This window comes from Dendrobates tinctorius, unplaced genomic scaffold (assembly GCF_039654945.1).
Source record: "Dendrobates tinctorius isolate UK_male_01 unplaced genomic scaffold, ASM3965494v1 ptg000060l, whole genome shotgun sequence".
NCBI classification, from domain to species: domain Eukaryota; kingdom Metazoa; phylum Chordata; class Amphibia; order Anura; family Dendrobatidae; genus Dendrobates; species Dendrobates tinctorius.
Genome location: NW_027361728.1, coordinates 57,684,104 through 57,702,500, shown reverse-complemented (window position 1 = coordinate 57,702,500; position 18,397 = coordinate 57,684,104). Strand labels below are relative to the sequence as shown.

At 40.5% G+C, this 18,397-nt stretch overlaps 1 protein-coding gene across 2 annotated transcripts in view; it reads left to right on the top strand.

Moving 5' to 3' along the window:
* SCHIP1 (schwannomin interacting protein 1) overlaps positions 1 to 18,397 on the top strand; it is a 789,639-nt gene that overhangs the window by 277,348 nt on the left and 493,894 nt on the right. For both annotated transcript variants that reach the window (XM_073578972.1, XM_073578973.1), the window contains one exon: positions 8,470 to 8,620. In XM_073578972.1, the coding sequence (XP_073435073.1) occupies positions 8,470 to 8,620 (151 nt within the window). The remainder of the gene's footprint in view (positions 1 to 8,469; positions 8,621 to 18,397) is intronic.

Here is an 18,397-nt window from a genome sequence, read left to right as displayed (position 1 = left end):
TGATGTTCCCAAGAACTCTACTTGCATGGCAGAAAGCTGTAGCCTGCTTCGGGGACTCTCTACTCCTGAGTCCCGGCTCTCTATCCGTGTTGCTGTTGTGCTCTCATGTCTTAGATGGGAGTAGTGCATTTACAGCCCACTACTCCACCGGGGTCTGCTGCAGAACTATTAGTGTCCATACAACCTTGGGGACCGGGCCCCGGTCTTGCGCTTAGAACTTCTAGGCAGGGTTCTTCCTCTAACCCACGTCCTCTGTGTTCCCTTTCACTCCTACGTTCCGTACTTGTCTTTCCCTCCTATGGAAGCTCAGGCTTCGGTTCATTGTCTCTCTCCTTCTTTCTTTCCTGTGCCAGCTGGCTCAGATCACTGAGGCAGCTGCAGCACTCCTTCCTCCATCCCTCTTCCAGGGATCCCCACTCCTCTCCGAGTGGCTTCCTCTCTCCGACTGACCTCAATCCTAAAACCTTCCCGCTCTTTTATCTGTATTCTCAACTCCACCCACCTCCCAGCACGTTTAGTGTTCCAAGCAGGGAACCACCAAAGGTGCTCTGCTTCTCTCTAAGCAAGGAGCCGCAATGTGGTTTTGCTGAACTACTCTATTGTGTGGGGTGCGAGTGTTGTAGCATGGTCAGGAGCCTCCAACTTACCTGGATGGTGGGGCACCACACCTTAGGAGAAGGTGCAGTACCTCTGTGGCGACTGAGCCTCAGGGGCGCCACAGTGGAAAACTACTTTTCGTGAGCAAGGCAGAGCTTGGAAGGGAAGTTGCACCACTTGAATTTTGGAGCGCAAAATTTTTGGAATAGAAAGTGGATGCATTGTCATGTTTGCAGAGACGCAAATGTGCCTAAACCATTAGATTCCCCTTAAACCCCCTGATACTTGACTGAATTTTATAGCGTTGAGTCAGGAAAATAAAAAAGTCATATTTTTCCCACAAAAATGTTTTAGACCCAAATTTTGCATTTTTACAAGGGTAATAGAAGAAAATGTGCAATACAATTTCTTGTGCAATTTCTCCTGAGTACATCAATACCCCATATGTGGTGAAAAACTGCTGTTTGAGTGCACGGCAGGAGAAGTGCCATGTGACTTTTTGAATACGAAATTGACTGGAAACTTTAGCAAATGCCATGTTGCGTTTGTAGAGCCGCTGATGTTACCTAAACAGTGGAAACCACCCACAAGTGTCCCGATTTTGGAAACTAGACCCCTCAAGGAATTTGTCTCGAAATCTGGTGAGCACTTTGAACCCTCGAGTGCTTGACAGAATTTTACATCGTTAAACTATGAAACTGAAGAAATTGATTTTTCTTGCAAAAGTGTTGTTTTAGGCCCAAATTTTTTTATTTTCACAACGATAGCAGGCGAAAATGTACCCCATATTTTGTTGTGCAATCTCTCCTGTGTACGCTGATACCCCATATGTGGTGGGAAACTACTGTTTGGACACACTGTCAAGTGTTTAAGGGAATGGGTGATGTTTTGGAATGTAGACTTTGATGGACTGGTCATGTTGCATTTGGAGAGCCTCTGACGTGCCTAGACTGTGGTCCTGTATTGGTATTGAACTAGCATTTTCCTAGTATGTGAATTGTATAATGTGGTTGCATAAGTACCTTGTGTAGAGTACTTCAAGCTTGCATATGTGTGTTGTGTAGAGTGCATCAGGTTGGCATATGTGAGTTGTGTAGAGTGCATAAAGTCGTGCAATAAATTTGAGTAAGTTCAAAAATAAATTTATTAGTCCATGGATGAGTGGTAGAATTTAAAATATTCTTTATACACAGCCCATGCTTGTTGGGGCAGGCTTTGCATTGCCAAGTGGTGTTCTTTTTTATTTCCCTTCTGTAACACACTTGGCACTTTTTTTGCGACCTTCCTTTCTTTGCAGCTTGAGGGTCCTCACCTGGGAAATGTAGTCCTGGTACTATATGGGCACCTTCAGTTCCAGAAATACTGGGGCCCTCTCCTTCCTGACTTCCAAATATTAGGTCCTTGATCACTACCTCCTGGAACTGAAGGAATGTGCCGGTCTGGGCTGCACATCATGATAGCACATGAGCAATATACAATCCCATCTGTACAATGTACATGGCCAGCTTTTTGTACCACACCTTATTTTTCAGCATGGCACTCTAGGCTGTGATGGCACTCTAGGACTTGATTAGAGAAATCAACTCTGCCCATATTCTTATTATACCCCAGGACACTGTCTGGTTTGAGGACCTGTGTAGTGGTACCTCGTACAGCGGTGGGGGTGCTGCCATTACCATGTATGATGGTCAAGAAAATGGCATCATGACTCCAGATAACTGCCCATTATGACCTTCTTATTCCTCCTGATGAGTCATATGACTCTGCGGACCGGATATAACTACAAGAGAAATGTGCTGTCTTCCAGGTGCAAAAATTAAAGATGTGTCTGACAGGATATCAGGACTCTTCAGACCTACAGATGACTACCCATTCCTGCTACTACATGTGGGGACAAATGACACCGCAAGAAACGACCTGGAAATCATCTGCAGAGACTTTGAAGACTTAGGCAAGAAAGTGAAAGAACTGGGAGCGCAGGTGGTCTTCTCTTCCATCCTCCCAGTGGATGGCCATGGAACAAGGAGGTGGAATAAGATTCTGCAGGTGAACAACTGGCTACGTCGATGGTGCCGTCAGCAACGATTTGGATTTCTGGATCACGGAGTGAACTACTTATACGATGGACTACTTGCTAGAGATGGGGTGCACCATACGAAGACTGGAAAGCATGTATTTGGAAGTCGCCTTGCTACACTTGTAAGGAGAGCTTTAAACTAGAACAACATGGGAAGGGAAGCAAAAGACCAGAAAAAGCCATACACCTGACAAATGCTATTGAGAACTCTGCTATTAGAAGTGGAAAGGAAGAACAAAGACGAAAGAATCTAATTAATAAAAATATTGGAGAAAGAGAAACCAATCACAAACTAAAATGTTTCTATACTAATGCACAAAGCATGGGCAACAAACAAGGAGAATTGGAACTACTAACACAGGAAAAGAAATATGATGTAATTGGAATCACTGAAACTTGGTGGGACAATACACATGATTGGAATACAAGACTAGAAGGATACAACTTATTTGCAAGAAACAGACTTGATAAACGAGGAGGGGGTGTCGCATTGTATGTTCGAAACGCGTATATCTGCACAGAGATTGAAGCTTCAGAGACTGGGAGTTCTGTGGAAACTGTTTGGGTAAGAATACAAGGACAGAACAATGGAAAGGACACCATTGTAGGCATTTACTACAGGCCGCTGGTGCAAGCCGAAGATATAGATGAACTCTTTATGCATCAGATGGCCAAGTTCTCCAAAAAATATGACATAGTTGTCATGGGAGATTTCAACTATCCAGACATTTGTTGGGAATCTCTCTCAGGCAAAACTAACAGGTCAAGGAAATTCTTATCCTCTCTTGCTGACAACTTTATCTTCCAAAAGGTAAGGGAGAAAACAAGGGGAACTGCTACCTTGGATCTAATCCTTATAAACAGGGAGGAAATGGTTGAGGAGGTAAAAGTGGCTGGGACCCTAGGAGGTAGCGACCATGCTATTTTAGAATTTTGGATAACTAGAGGTGGAAGACCTGTGAAGACTCAGACGTCAAGGTTAGATTTCAGAAAGGCAGATTTTAAGGGATTCAGAAAGAGAATTGGAGGGATCCAATGGCTGGATATCCTTAAAGACAAAAATGTCCAGGAAGGATGGGAAATCTTGAAAAATGAAATTCTCAAAGCACAGTTGTTAACAATTCCGAAAAGAGGGAAGAATAGGAAGCATTTAAGGAAACCAGGATGGATGAACACAGAACTTAAGCACATGCTAAAAAGGAAGAAAAAAATGTTTATAAAATGGAAAGAGGGAGGCATATCTAAAGAAGAATATAATGCTGTCTGCAGAACCTGCAGGGCACAAATCAGATTAGCTAAAGCTGAAAATGAACTGAGGCTTGCAAGAGATGTCAAAAGCAATAATAAAGGATTTTGGGGATATGTCAAAAGTAAAAGAAAAGTCAAAGATGCTATAGGATTTTTACAGGATGAAAATGATGAAATGGTAAGACAGGATGTTGAGAAGGCTGAACTTTTAAATTCCTATTTTGCATCTCTTTTCTCTCAGAAAGGAAATGCAACATCAACTGTTATTCACTGTCCTATTAAGGGAATAGAAGAATCCAGGATATCTATAAACAGAAAGATAGTGAGGAAACACTTAGCTAACCTAAATGAATTCAAGTCTCCAGGTCCAGATGAATTACACCCCAGAGTACTGAAGGAGATAGCAGAAGAAATTTTTGAACCCCTCTCCATAATCTTTGAAAATTCTTGGAGAACAGAAGAAGTGCCAGAAGACTGGAGAAGAGCAAATGTTGTTCCTATCTTCAAAAAGGGGAAGAAGGTGGACCCAGGCAACTATAGGCCGGTGAGTCTGACTTCTATACCAGGAAAGATCTTTGAACAAATTATTAAACAACATGTATGTCAATACCTGGATAAGAATGAAGTGATTAAACAGAGTCAGCATGGGTTTCTAACTAATAAGTCATGTCAGACTAACTTAATTTCCTTCTATGACGGTATCACTGATTGGGTGGATCAAGGAAATGCTGTAGATATAGTATATCTTGACTTCAGCAAAGCATTTGACAAAGTCTCTCATACAATCCTTATTGAAAAAATGACTAAGTATGGAATGGACAAGGCAACTGTTAGGTGGATTCATAACTGGCTTAGTGATCGGACCCAAAGAGTGGTCGTAAATGGCTGCACATCCAGTTGGAAGAATGTCTCAAGTGGGGTACCACAGGGCTCTGTCCTGGGCCCTGTATTGTTCAACATCTTTATCAACGATTTAGATGAAGGAATTGAGGGTAAACTGATTAAATTTGCTGATGACACAAAGCTAGGAGGGATAGCTAATACTAGAGAAGAGAGAGAGAGGATTCAAAAAGATTTAAATAAACTGGAGAAGTGGGCAGCAACTAACAGAATGGTTTTTAACAGGGAGAAATGCAAAGTACTACATCTGGGCAATAAAAATGAAAAAAGCATATATAGAATGGGAGGAATAGGGCTAAGTGACAGCACATGTGAAAAAGACTTGGGTATACTAATAGATCACAGACTGAATATGAGTCAACAGTGTGATGCAGCAGCAAAAAAGGCAAATGCAATTCTAGGATGTATTAACAGAAGCATACAGTCTAGATCACGTGAAGTCATTATTTCCCTCTACTCCTCTTTGGTCAGACCTCATCTGGAATATTGTGTCCAGTTTTGGGCACCACATTTTAAAAAAGACATCAACAAACTGGAGCAAGTTCAGAAAAGAGCGACCAGAATGGTGACCGGTCTGCAAACCCTGTCTTATGAGGAAAGGTTGCAGGATTTGGGAATGTTTAGTTTGCAAAAGAGAAGACTGAGAGGAGACTTAATAGCTGTCTACAAATATCTAAAGGGCTGTCACATTGTAGAAGGATCAACTTTATTCTCATTTGCACAAGGAAAGACTAGAAGCAATGGGATGAAACTGAATGGGAAGAGACACAGATTAGATATTAGAAAATCTTTTTGACAGTTAGAGTGATCAATGAGTGGAACAGGCTGCCACGAGAAGTGGTGAGTTCTCCTTCAATGGAAGTCTTCAAACAGAGGCTGGACAGACATCTGACTGGGATGATTTAGCGAATCCTGCTTTGAGCAGGGGGTTGGACCAGATGGCCCAGGAGGTCCCTTCCAACTCTACGATTCTATGATTCTATGATTCTATGATTCTATAATTGGGAAACACAACGAACTTACAGTGCTTTGATAGCTATATAAGGTCCTTCTAATTGAAGTAACTATTTGCATTTGGTATAAGCCCTGTTTTGTTTGTTTTCTATCACCCCAAATGGATTTAAGGATACAGGTGTATACCTATACATTAGTTGAATAAGGCACAATTTGCACTTTATTATATACACGGATACTTTATCCACACAACATACAGTATATTGTGTAGTTGTTTGAGCACTTATGAATATTCACCTGACTATATATTAGGCAGGACCAGACTTTTACTCCATATCATTGGATGCTCTGCTCTCTTTTTTCAGGTACACTGCCATTAGGGACTTACTTTAGTCAGGACAACCTAATGACAGCTAGAGTCAGACTAATTTGAGCGGGGGCACTATAATTGCAAGCTTTATGTAGGGTGCCAATCTCTGCGGTCCTGCAGGATTTATATTTACGGTGCATCATTGACAGAGAGTGTTAGGACACCCCCCAACCTGATCTTGTTTTCAGTCCTGTTTTTTACATGACATATTAGTTGGATATTAATTTGGTCACCATATAGATATATGTATAAGTATTAGTTGGATAGGAATTACCAAGTTTATGTCCTTTTTCTTTTAATAGTATTAATAAAGGAGTAATTTTTAACAATTCACAGCTATTCACCTCATTAGAAAAAAACACTGTAATCTTTAAATGATTGAGATACTGCAAGTCTAGTTAATGGGCTTGTCTCAATTTCCTAAATGGGTACAATTGCAAATGTTTCTAAAAACAAGTTTTAATTTGATAGTTTCCTGCTAATTGCTAAGTTTATCACCCACATATTCTATGGGTGTTTTCAATTTGCATTTTGTCCCACAAAACAGGATTTGGGCGTAAGGGTCAATGGGGACATAGATTGTAATGGTGCCAGCAGATTGGACATGTGCTCCATTGTGCATCATTTTCTGAGTGTCACCCTCAAGTAGGTGTATATGCCTGAAAATGATGCATGAAAGAGCATATGCTCGCTCTGTCTGCATCATTATAGTCTATGGCATCGTCGGCACATACGGGAGATCCGGACATAAGCCCTAATGGGACCAATGAATGGGTGACAAAACGCAATGTGAAAGCACCCTATCAAAGTTGGCCGGTTTTCTAGGTTAAGAGCATGATTTCAAGCTGTTTACAATATAGATTGCCAGGGCTATTCTGGAGCCAGCTGAATCAGTGGTGCTATTCTGATGGTGCAGATGTTAAGTTGTCTTTGCAACCATGTATCACGGGTATGTCAGAAGCTGCAGACAGTCACACTGCATCTAGTTGCAGAAGGTCTCTTCATCTAGCTTTGCAGACACTTTCTTATCCCTTCTGACTCTTTGACCCAGTGGCAACCTTTCTCCAACTCTAATTGACACACCTGGGCATGAGTGTTAATAGACTCCCAGCCTCCTGTTGGGAATCGCTGGTGATATTTCCATTTCCCCCGTTGAAGCTTGGAGCTATAGCAGTCAGCTATCTACCGCCTTGATGTTGCTGAAGGACGTCTGTGTTACGTCTCTGAGTCTACTCAAGATAAGCGTTCCCCTTGTTCATCTATCCCAGCTGTCTTTAGTGGTAGCGGGGATCGACAAGTGCTTACCCCATCCTTCCCAAAGCAGGGCTTTTTGCCTGGGTCAGGCAGGGAATAGGTTCCTGCTCGGTGATAGATGCAGAATCTATATAGGGGCGTTTAGGGTAGATAAAATGACTTTAGATATGCGTGGGGGTGTCCCTTTCCAAGTGTTGGGCTCCCTTCCTCTCATCCTGTCGTGTTGCACTAAATCTTTCCTACATTCTGCGTGACACCATGCTGCTTGTCTGATCTGTGAATCTTCAGAAGTGCACCACTCCTTCAAGCAGGAAGTGATGCAGTCCTGATGATAGAGGAGGTTTAGAAAACCTTTTTAAGCAGCTATTATCTGGTGTTTCACTTTACCTGTCAATTTCCAAAACAGGGAATTGGAAGCTTGCTACTTGTAGAGGGTACTTGCTAACAAACTCCTGTTATTATTGCAGTATCAGCACCGATTCTGTCTCTCTTTGTGTTAATTTTTTTGGAACTGGTGAATTCAAACAATTTTTGATTTGCGCAAATTTCAAAAATAATGTCTTCTGTTTTTTTACACAATGCAGAATTTTGCAGAAGTTACAGGAGGTGTTTAGAGTGTTACACATGTATTTTCAGGGCAATTAAATTAATCGGGATTATACGCAAATCACATTTTTGTGAACATTTTTTAACAAGCTCGCAAATTTAAAATTTTCGCTCATCTCTAATATTGACTATGACCGCACCGCACATCCACTGTGCCTGTAACATGGCAAATAATGATAACTTAGTGAAAAACAAGGAGAGAGCTTCAATGAAAAGGCAATGAAAAGGCTTTTCAGGTCCTGGACATGAGAACCTAAGAGCATTATCAATTTTTCATTTTTACTGAAGGTGCTGTATGCTTTATAGGGTGTCCCCGCTATTGGACAGCCCTTGCTTATACATTTTCTTATGAATATAGTTATTTGTGTTTGACATGTGGAGGGGTGGTGTAATATTTAAGCATATTTTTATATAATAATATTTTATTATTAACTCCTGTACTACTCATGTACATTCTGTTTAGTATACAGCGAGCATGGAGAGATTACCTTCAGCGTCAGGATTCCTTGAATACAAACTGTATGGCGAAACGAAGTCCATCCCCATCTTCTATGTCTTCAGACAAGATGAGCAGCTCTATCAGCATGAATACATTTTCAGATGGCAGCACTCCTGTAAGTACAGATGATCCTCTCAATGATGATATTTATTGCAGAAATTATGTTTTTTTCCTGTATGTGTAATTTCACTATAGTTCTTATTCTTGCTATGCTATACTATAGAGTCACCACCAGAGGGCCTCAAATCATAAGTATCAATCAGTCTGACTAATTTCTGAAATCCAGACAAGACCTTTAAAAGAAGCTTGGAACAACCATAAAGTTTTATAGACAATTGTCATAAAAATATTAATGTTCAGTGAAGAATATATGTTTGGAATAGCGATATAGTGTAAATTATATTCCCCAAACTGATGCACACTGAATAACAGCAGTGGCACTAGGTTGCTACAAATAATGAATTCCTCTTTACCTATGCAGGATTCTGCTTTTTTTCTTGCATGGTGTTTGCAGGCATTTTATTTATGATTTTTGTTGACTGTGTAGTTTTGTGTTGCCCTTATCCTTGTGTAGTTTTCTTTCTAAACTGCAAGTCGGGGCCATGTTGCTTTTTTGAGGTGTAATGCAGGCAGCAGATTATACCTACTCTCAACAACGGACCATAGGGATGGCTTGTTTGAAAAAGGTTCGCCTAATTGGATTGGAAATAAAAGTATATTTTCATTTGCGTCTAACACAGCTATGGCATACATGTAAGAGCTGTGCAGTCCGTCGCACATGGACAACTGCTTTGTTTGTGGTCTCTTTGAGGAGAGTTGTGCCAACTGTGTTGTGTATTCACTCCTCGGCCTTCTATCCAGCAACCTGCAGCTGCATCCCCCTCCTCTCCCTTCCATTTACTATTTTACTTTAGATGTTCTTTTGGGGACAAATGAGCACATGTAGATAAAAGTGCTTCTCACTAAATTAGAATATTATCAAAAAGTTAAGTTCTTCAATACAAAAAGTGAAACTCATATATTATATAGAGTCATTACAAACAGAGTGATCTATTTCAAGTGTTTATTTCTGTTAATGTTGATGATTATGGCTTACAGCCAATGAAAACCCAAAAGTCATTATCTCAGTAAATTAGAATACTTTATAACATCAGCTTGAAAAATGATTTTTAAAATCAGAAATGCTGGCCTACTGAAATGTATGTTCAGTAAATGCACTCAATACTTGGTCGGGGCTCCTTTGGCATCAATTACTGCATCAATGCGGCGTGGCATGGAGGCGATCAGCCTGTGGCACTGCTGAGGTGTTATGGAAGCCCAGGTTGCTTTGATAGCAGCCTTCAGCTCGTCTGCATTGTTGAGTCTGGTGTCTCTCATCTTCCTCTTGACAATACCCCATAGATTCTCTAGGGGGATTAAGGTCAGGTGAGTTTGCTGGCCAATCAAGCACAGTGATACTGTTGTTTTTACACCAGGTTTTGGTACTTTTGGCAGTGTGGACAGATGCCAAGTCCTTCTGCAGAATGAAATTTCCATCTCCAAAAAGCTTGTTGGCAGAGGGAAGCATGGAGTGCTCTAAACTTTCCTGGTAGATGGCTATGCTGACTTTGGTCTTGATAAAACACAGTGGACCTACACCAGTGGATGACATGGCTCCCCAAACCATCACTGATTATGTAAACTTCACACTAGACCTCAAGCATCTTGGATTGTGGCCTCTCCACTCTTCCTCCAAACTCTGGGACCTTGATTTCAAATAAAATACTACATTTACTTTCATCTGAAAACAACACCTTGGACCACTGAGCAACACTCCAGTTCTTTTTCTCCTTGGCCCAGATAGGACGCTTCTGGCGTTGTCTATTGGTCATGAGTGGCATAACACAAGGAATGCGACACTTGTAGCCCATGTCCTGGATATGTCTGTGTGTGGTGGCTCTTGAAGCAATGACTCCAGCAGCAGTCCACTCCTTGTGAATCTCCCCCCATATTTTTGAATGACCTTTTCTTAACAATCCTTTCAAGGATCCCGATTGCTTGTGCACCTTTTTCTACCACACTTTTTCCTTCCACTCAACTTTCTATTAATATGCTTGGATACAGCACTCTGTGAATAACCAGCTTCTTTAGCAATGATCTTTTGTGGCTTACCCTCCTTGTGGAGTGTGTTAATGACTGTTTTCTGGACATCTGTCATGTCAGCAGTGTTCCCCATGATTGTGGAGCCTACTGAAACAGACAAACGGACCTTTTTAAATGTTTAGGAAGCCTTTGCAGGTGTTTATTGTTAATTATTCTAATTCACTGAAATCATGACTTTTGGGTTTTCCTTGACTGTAAGCCATAATCATTAACATAAATAAGCACATGAAATAGATTACTGTCTGTAATGACTCTATATAATATACGAGTTTCACTTTTTGTATTGAAGGATTGAAATAAAGTAACTTTTGATTCTAATTTAGTGAGAAACATTTGTAGATAAAGGAGGGAAGGGGATTTAGGCTGAAGGAAGGTACATACGATTTTCCCTAAGATTTTGCTACTTGAAGCACTTGGTCCGCATAACATATTTATTATCATTTTCGTGTTCTATTATTATAATATAGAAAGGAAGCTGGATGGAGTAGGTGGATTTCTAAGAACTGTATTCGCTCATCTGTTTTTGTCTACAGAAGTTCAGTCGCATGCCTCCATTTATAATCACCTGCTCTCAATTCCCAGCAGCTCTAATACACCGACACATTGACAGATAAGTAAGATAAGATAAATATGCAATGGCATGATGAATATCTATTATTAAGAATTACAGTTCATTTTATCTTATCATTAAAGGGGTTTTCCACTACTCAAATAACCCCTTTTCGATCGGAATGTTTGCCCCTATGAAAATTATAAAGCTTATACTCATCTCTTGTGCCGACGCCTTTCCAATAATGTTGATACTCATGTTCCTAGGGTTGACGTGAGGTTGTTATGCCCTGCGAGCCCTGCTTTACTGTCCCCACCTTCAGACGTATTAGTAATCAAGAGGAAGTGAGTGACTATCTGCATCTCTCACTACTTCTTGATTAGTTACACGTCCAAACGGGGAGACAGTGACGTCAACACTGATTGGGTGCAGGCCTCCTGTGAAGTAACATGGAGGTGATTCATCAAAGTTTTTTAGCTAAATTTCTGACAAAAAAAGCTTTGAAAAGTTAAATTTTAGGGGGAAATGCAAGGTTTCGACAAAAAAGCCACTTTTGGTATGTTCACGCCATTTTAGTCCCTGCTTCGACAAAGTGGGTTTGTCAAATTCATGAAGAGCGGCGGTGTTCGCTATGCCACAAATCTTACTCCAGCACATGCCGCGGCGAACCTATCCTGATTCATTAAAAAGCAAGAGTTTTTTTTATGGAATCAGGAGCTTCCGCTCCAAAATGCTCCCTCATCATGACCAGAGAGAACCGCCAATCTTGATGAATCGCCTCCTAAATTTCTGTTGCAAATAAATGATGCTTCTAGAAAAGCTTGCCAAAAGATTTTAGAGTTTGTTTGTGCCCGTCATCCAAAAAATAATTTTTTACAACAATGGTGTTGGATGGGAAAGTCTGATATGCAGACACATTGGTATTTTATCCCCTAATAGATTGGATGACGCTGATGTTATGGTTTTGTTCACAATCCTGCTAAGACATGAAAGGTCCTTACTCATTGCAATATGTGGAGCCTACAATTGTCTAAAATGTCTTTATATGCTTAATATCTTATATTGCCCTTCACCTTCATTTAGGAGCCTAGTCCAAACCCTTAAAACAGCCGAATACCATTATCTCTCCTTCGTTAAATTTTACAGTAGGCACTATGCATCCCAAAGGACATTATCAAAAGCAGATTTGTCCATCAAAATGCCAAATAGTAAAATGTTATTAATTCTGTAGAACACATTTCCACCGCTCCAAAGTTTAGTGTCGGAGTGCTTTTCACATTTCCGCTTGACACTTGCCGCCTCCACATGGTAATATTAAGGTTATTCGACTGCTCAACCATGAAAATCTCTTACTAGAAGCTCCAAACACACAGTTCTTGCACTAATGTCACCAGTAGAGACATTTAGACCTTGATATTGAGTGATGCAGCAGACGGTAGGCTTCCAACATGCTCCAAGCAAAGTGTTTTCAGCATTCGACACGGTCCTGCTCTGTGAGTTTGCATTGTCTATTGCTTCATAGCTGAACTGTTGTTACTTCTATGTGCTTCCATTTTACAATAATGGCACTTATTGCTGAATGTAGCACATCTAGCAGATCAAAAATTTCATGAACTGGCATACATGACAGGTTCATGTGTAAAGGTCATTGAGCTTTCCATATGACCCATAATACTACTCTATGGAGATTGCGTGGACTGTATGCTTAATCTTCTGGATCTGTCTGCAATGGGCATGACTAAAATACTTGAATTTAATTAATTAATTAAGAGATGTGTTAACAAACTGTGGTCCAAATAGTGAGGGAATGTGCACATTATTGAAATTGCTGTATGGCGGGGAAATAAATCCCGTCCAGCCTTTGCCCACACCATGCTGATTTGTTAAGTCTTTTGACTCCACTAAGGTGATGTCTGATTTAAGTGTCAGTGTTTGACCATATTTTATAAAGAAATCTTTTTCTAAGCACAATATTGCAATGTAAGCTACTTTGTTGTAATTGATAAATTATGTGCAGGATTTTTAGTCCTAGCTGTTCAATAACCAGATCAATAAACTCTCATGTTGATATAAATGCAAATATAAAATTAAATAAAAAATGAAAGATTTTTTTTAAACTCATATATGTAATATAAGTAAGAGATATAATATGTCACACACAGTGTGGGAAGACTAAGTGCACCACAAAGGGATGAAGGGAAGGATGCCCAGACACTAGAGAAAGGGTGAGTGGAGGCCTCTAGGCAGATCTGATAACACTCACCCTACCTGTCCTACCATCCCTAAATTAGTTCCTCACTAATCACCGAGCAGGAACCTAAGCTGCGTATCTCCCTAGAACTAGGCCCTGGATAGGGAGGGGCAGTGGATGAGCACTGGTCAGTCCCACTGTACACTAAAGGCAGAAAAGTGGAATTAATTTAGCTTGAGCAGACTCAAAGAAGTATCACCAAACATCCTCAAACAGCTCCAGAGAGGAAGTTAGCCAACTGCTATCACTCCAAGGGAAAAATGTGAATATCACCGGCGACTCTCTGCAGCAGACTGGGGATTTATAAACCTCCCGGTCCAGGTGTGTCAACTAGAGCCGGAGAGAGGTTGCCGCTGGGTCCAAGAGTCAGAAGGATTAAGGAGGCGTCCGTAATGCCAAGCGCAGAGACCTTCTGCAGTCAGATGCAGAGCAACAGTCTGTTGCAAATTGGATGAAAAGCATGTCCCCCGGAATGTGAATGCAGCATATTACTATAGCAGAATTATGAATGACAGCAAAAAATCTCATACACATGCTGCAGAAAAAAATCTGCAGTGTAAATTGACAAGTGCTGTAAATTTCAAATGCAGAAAATGAAAAGTGCAGGAAATCTGCTTTAGGCGGAGAGATTGACTTGATGAGAATTCTGAAAGATCGTCGAGCACGCCATGTGTGCGGCCACCTCTTCCCTGCGGGTCCCAGCAGTGGGTTTTCATCACACATTTATGGCATATTCTGTGATATATCTTTGACCAGATGACATAAATGTAAGTAGCTTATGAGACGAAATAGAACTGATAATGGCTGCCAACAATTAATTTTTTTCTATAACTTGATGTTAGAAGAAGCTCAGAGCAGAAATAGCTGTTAGAAAGATTTCGGCTGAAGAGTTAGCAGCAGAGTCAAGTTTTACTCTTCGACTTTGATGCCATCTGAAGCAGAATTGCTTTACTTGGTGCAACCTTTGCTGTAATGACTAGTAGCACACTCTGAATTGCATCGCCATACATTCATATCTGCACTAATAGGCTACTACGAGATGCTTTAATGAGTACACTGAAGACCTCGGCTGACACTTTCCCTCATCTTTGATTGGTTGTAGTCAAAAAACTTCAAGTCAAAATTATTGTTAGTCCTCTACGTTGCTAAATTTCATGCCAGGTCATGCCCTCTGCTTTACAAACCACGAGTGAAAATCAGTTGAAGATTACTTGAGAACCTTTGAGAACCCTTTCTGCTCAAATCAGTCATACAGCATAACATTCAGTATAAATGGAATTACAGGGGAAGTCTTTAGTATAAGTCCAATTACAGCAACCTAAGAAAATAGAATGGAATGGCCACTACGCAAGCATCGATTACAAGGGTAATCAAAAAGGATTAGTAAATCATATTAGTTCTTTATTTATTCAGGTTTTAATACAAAACATCAAAGTACCGTATATTATTCTCTTCCTTTTTCCTTAAAGCCCCTACTTTACTAACAAACAATAAAAAGTCTTAACTCCTTAAGCACCCATGTATGTCTACCTTCAGGACCAGAGTTGTATGTTTTGGGGTGCACATGATTTATTGATTTTATAATTCTTTTTTGGGGGGGGATGTAAAACAGAGCAACAATTCTGCAATTTTTAGAAGGTGTTTTTTAGATTTTAGCTTTCTGGTGTTCCTCTCACTGGATAAATGACATTTTAGCAAAATTAAGGCACCACCAAATTTATATCAGTTTATTGTTATATCTTATTACTTTTAGTAGAAATAGTATGGTTTCTCCAGCGATTAGTCCATTGGTGGGGTAAAATATAACTTTTATTTTTCCATTAAAAAGGTTCCATGTTTCTTCAGTAACAATTTTGCATATAGTCAATCCCTTTTGGATGACATGTTTCAACACTACATGTGTTTTCCTCCAGGTCCCATCTTATTACTTTTATATAATAAAAAATTTTTTTAAATAATTTGTTTTTATGTGATAAATTGAAGAGAATAGGAGCTGATGTGTAGTTTTTGTACTGGGTTTTACTGTTCAACTCTGTTCGATTTGCACATTTGACCATCACCAGAGCTAACAGCTGATTGGTGTGGGAGGGTGCCTTGTGTTGGAACCCACCAATCTGATCTTCTAAGAGATGAACTTGGCCACATTGCAGAGAATCAAGGGGTTAATTTCCTGCTGCCTTGTTCCATGTTTGGTTGGTAAACTGCTGAGTGAGCTGCGCTTAAACAAAGAGGTGCAGATTAAAGAGTAAAGGCTCACTCACACAAGCGAATAACTTGGATGAGTGACATTTGACATTTTATCGGGTAGCACTTGGATCAATGTTATACTATGGGGTAGAGCAGATCTGTGTTTTTCTCTCATGCCAATTTGCATTCTGCGAGTGGCCTAGCAAATTAGATCACGCATACCCATTCAAGTCTATAGGTGCATGTAAAACTTTGGGCTGCACTCTGATGTCATCCAAGTGCAGTCAGATTTACATCGACAGAAATGATGGAGAAGATGGAGAAATTAAGTTCTCCATCTTCTCCGCACCTGTGATACCATTCTCTCATGAGAGAGAATCAGATTACAGTAAACTGACACTCGACTCAAACACTCATCAGAGTTTGAGCCATGTGGCATTACCATAATCGATCCAATTCTCTCAGAAAAGAGAGTCATCACTCATGTGAGTGAACCCTCAGCATTGTTTCCTCTTTTTTTATAAAGCAATATTCTGCAAACATTATGAACTTTGCAACATACAGCACTTTGCAAAAGTTTAAGGCGGCTGTGAAGAAAATGCTGTAGGGTAAGAATGCTTGAAAGAAAGTAGAAGTGTTAATAGTTTATTTTTATCAAATAACAAAATGAAAAGTGAGTGAACAAAAGTAAAATCTAAATCAAATCAATATTTGATTGATATGCCATTTCCCTTCAGAACAGCTTCAGAGCATCAATTCTTCTAGGTACATTGCACACAGTTTTTGGAGGAACTCGGCAGTGAGGTTTTTCCAAACATCTTGTAGAACTCGACACAGATCTTCTGTGGATGTAGGTTTATGCAAATCTTTTTTTAACAATATATTGCATTAAATAAGTATTTGATACAATAGAAAAAAAGAACTTAATATTTGGTACAGAAACCTTTCTGTGCAATTGCAGAAGTCAGACTTTTCAGTAAGTAGTTCTTGACCAAGTTTACACATACTGCAGCAGGGATATAGATCTTCTCCAGATCTTTCTGGTTTCATGGCTGTCACTGGACAACATTGAGTTTCAACTCCTTCCAAAGATTTTCAATATTGGGTTCAGGTCTGGAGACTGGCTAGTCTACTCCAGGACCTTGAAATGCTTCTTAAGGAGCCACTCCTTAGTTGCCCTGGCTGTGTGTTTCGGGTCATTGTCATGTTGGAAAACGTAGCCACGACCCATCTTCAATGCTCTTACTGAGGGAAGGAGGTTGTTGGCCAAAATCTTGACCCCATTCATCCTCCCTTCAATATGGTGCAGTTGTCCTGTCTCCTTTGCAGAAAAGCCCCCACAAAGTATGATGTTTCCTCCACCATGCTTCACGATTGGGACAGTGTTCTTCTTCCTCTGAGTGGAGTTGATACCAGAAAGTTATATTTTGGACTTATCTGACCTCATGATCTTCTCCAATTCCAGATGGTCATTGGTGATCTCTAAACAGGTCTGTACATGTGCTGGTGTGAGCAGGGGGACCTTGCGTGCCCTGCAGGATTTTAATCCATGACGACGCAGTATGTTACTAATGGTAATGTTTGAGACTGTGGTCCCAGCTCTCTTGAAGTCATTGACCAGGTCATCCTGTATAGTTCTGGGCTGATTCCTGACCTTTTTCAGAATCATCCTTACCCCACGAGGCGAGATCTTTCATGGAGCCCCAGACCAAGGAAGATTGACAGTCATCTTGTGTTTCTTTCATTTTCTAATAATTGTGCCAAAAGTTGTTGCCTTCTCACCAAGCTGCTTGCCTATTGTCTTGTAGCCCATCCCAGCCTTGTGTAGGTTTACAATTTTGTCCCTGGTGTCCTTAGACAGCTCATTGGTCTTGGCCATGGTAGAGAGGTTGGAGTGTGATTATTGCGTGTGAGGACAGGTGTCTTTTATCCAGGTAACGAGTTTAAACTGGTGCAATTAATACAAGTAATGAGTGCAGAGTAGAAATGAGCGACTTTGCCTTTTTTCGGGTCCAGTCGGGTTTCATGAAACCCGACTTTTGCAAATGTCGGGTCGAACGAAATCGGCCGATTTTTGTGAAAAGTCGAAGGCCGACTGAAACACGAAACCCAATGCAAGTCAATGGGGAAGCAAAGTCGGCAGGGAGTGGAGGCCAGGAAACACACCTACAGTGCTCTTTTGAATGCCAAAAACATCCATTCTTATTACTGAAGCATTTCAACCTTAATTTACTTCATAATACTAGTTGTGCACTGAAAAATGGGGGTTATTTGGCTAAATTTGTGGGGGGGGGGTAGAGTTGGCTCCAGGTTTTCATGTGCCCTGGGCCAAAGAGCACCCCTTTAACACATAGCACAACTCATGATGCTCCGATACGGCAGAGAAATAGCGGTATAGCACAATGAAAAATACTTCACTTTTTACATCTCATGACTAATATCCATTTTAAATTCTCCAATAGCTCCAAAAACAGATAGTATATTACTCCATACAGTATTATGGCCACCGCATAGTGCGCTAGACAGAGTAATGAGGCCCATATATTTCTCCATACAGAATCATTGGTCCCATATGATGTTTGAAACAGTATATGATGAGCTCCACATAATGCTACAGTATATGTTGGTCCCCATGGATGAAGCTGCACTGTCTTATGGGCCCAAATAATGCTCCATATATAATGGGTCCCATTTCTAATGCTCTAGTGTATGGTGTGCCCTGTAAATGCTGCTCCAGTGTCTGATGTCCACCTTTGGAATGC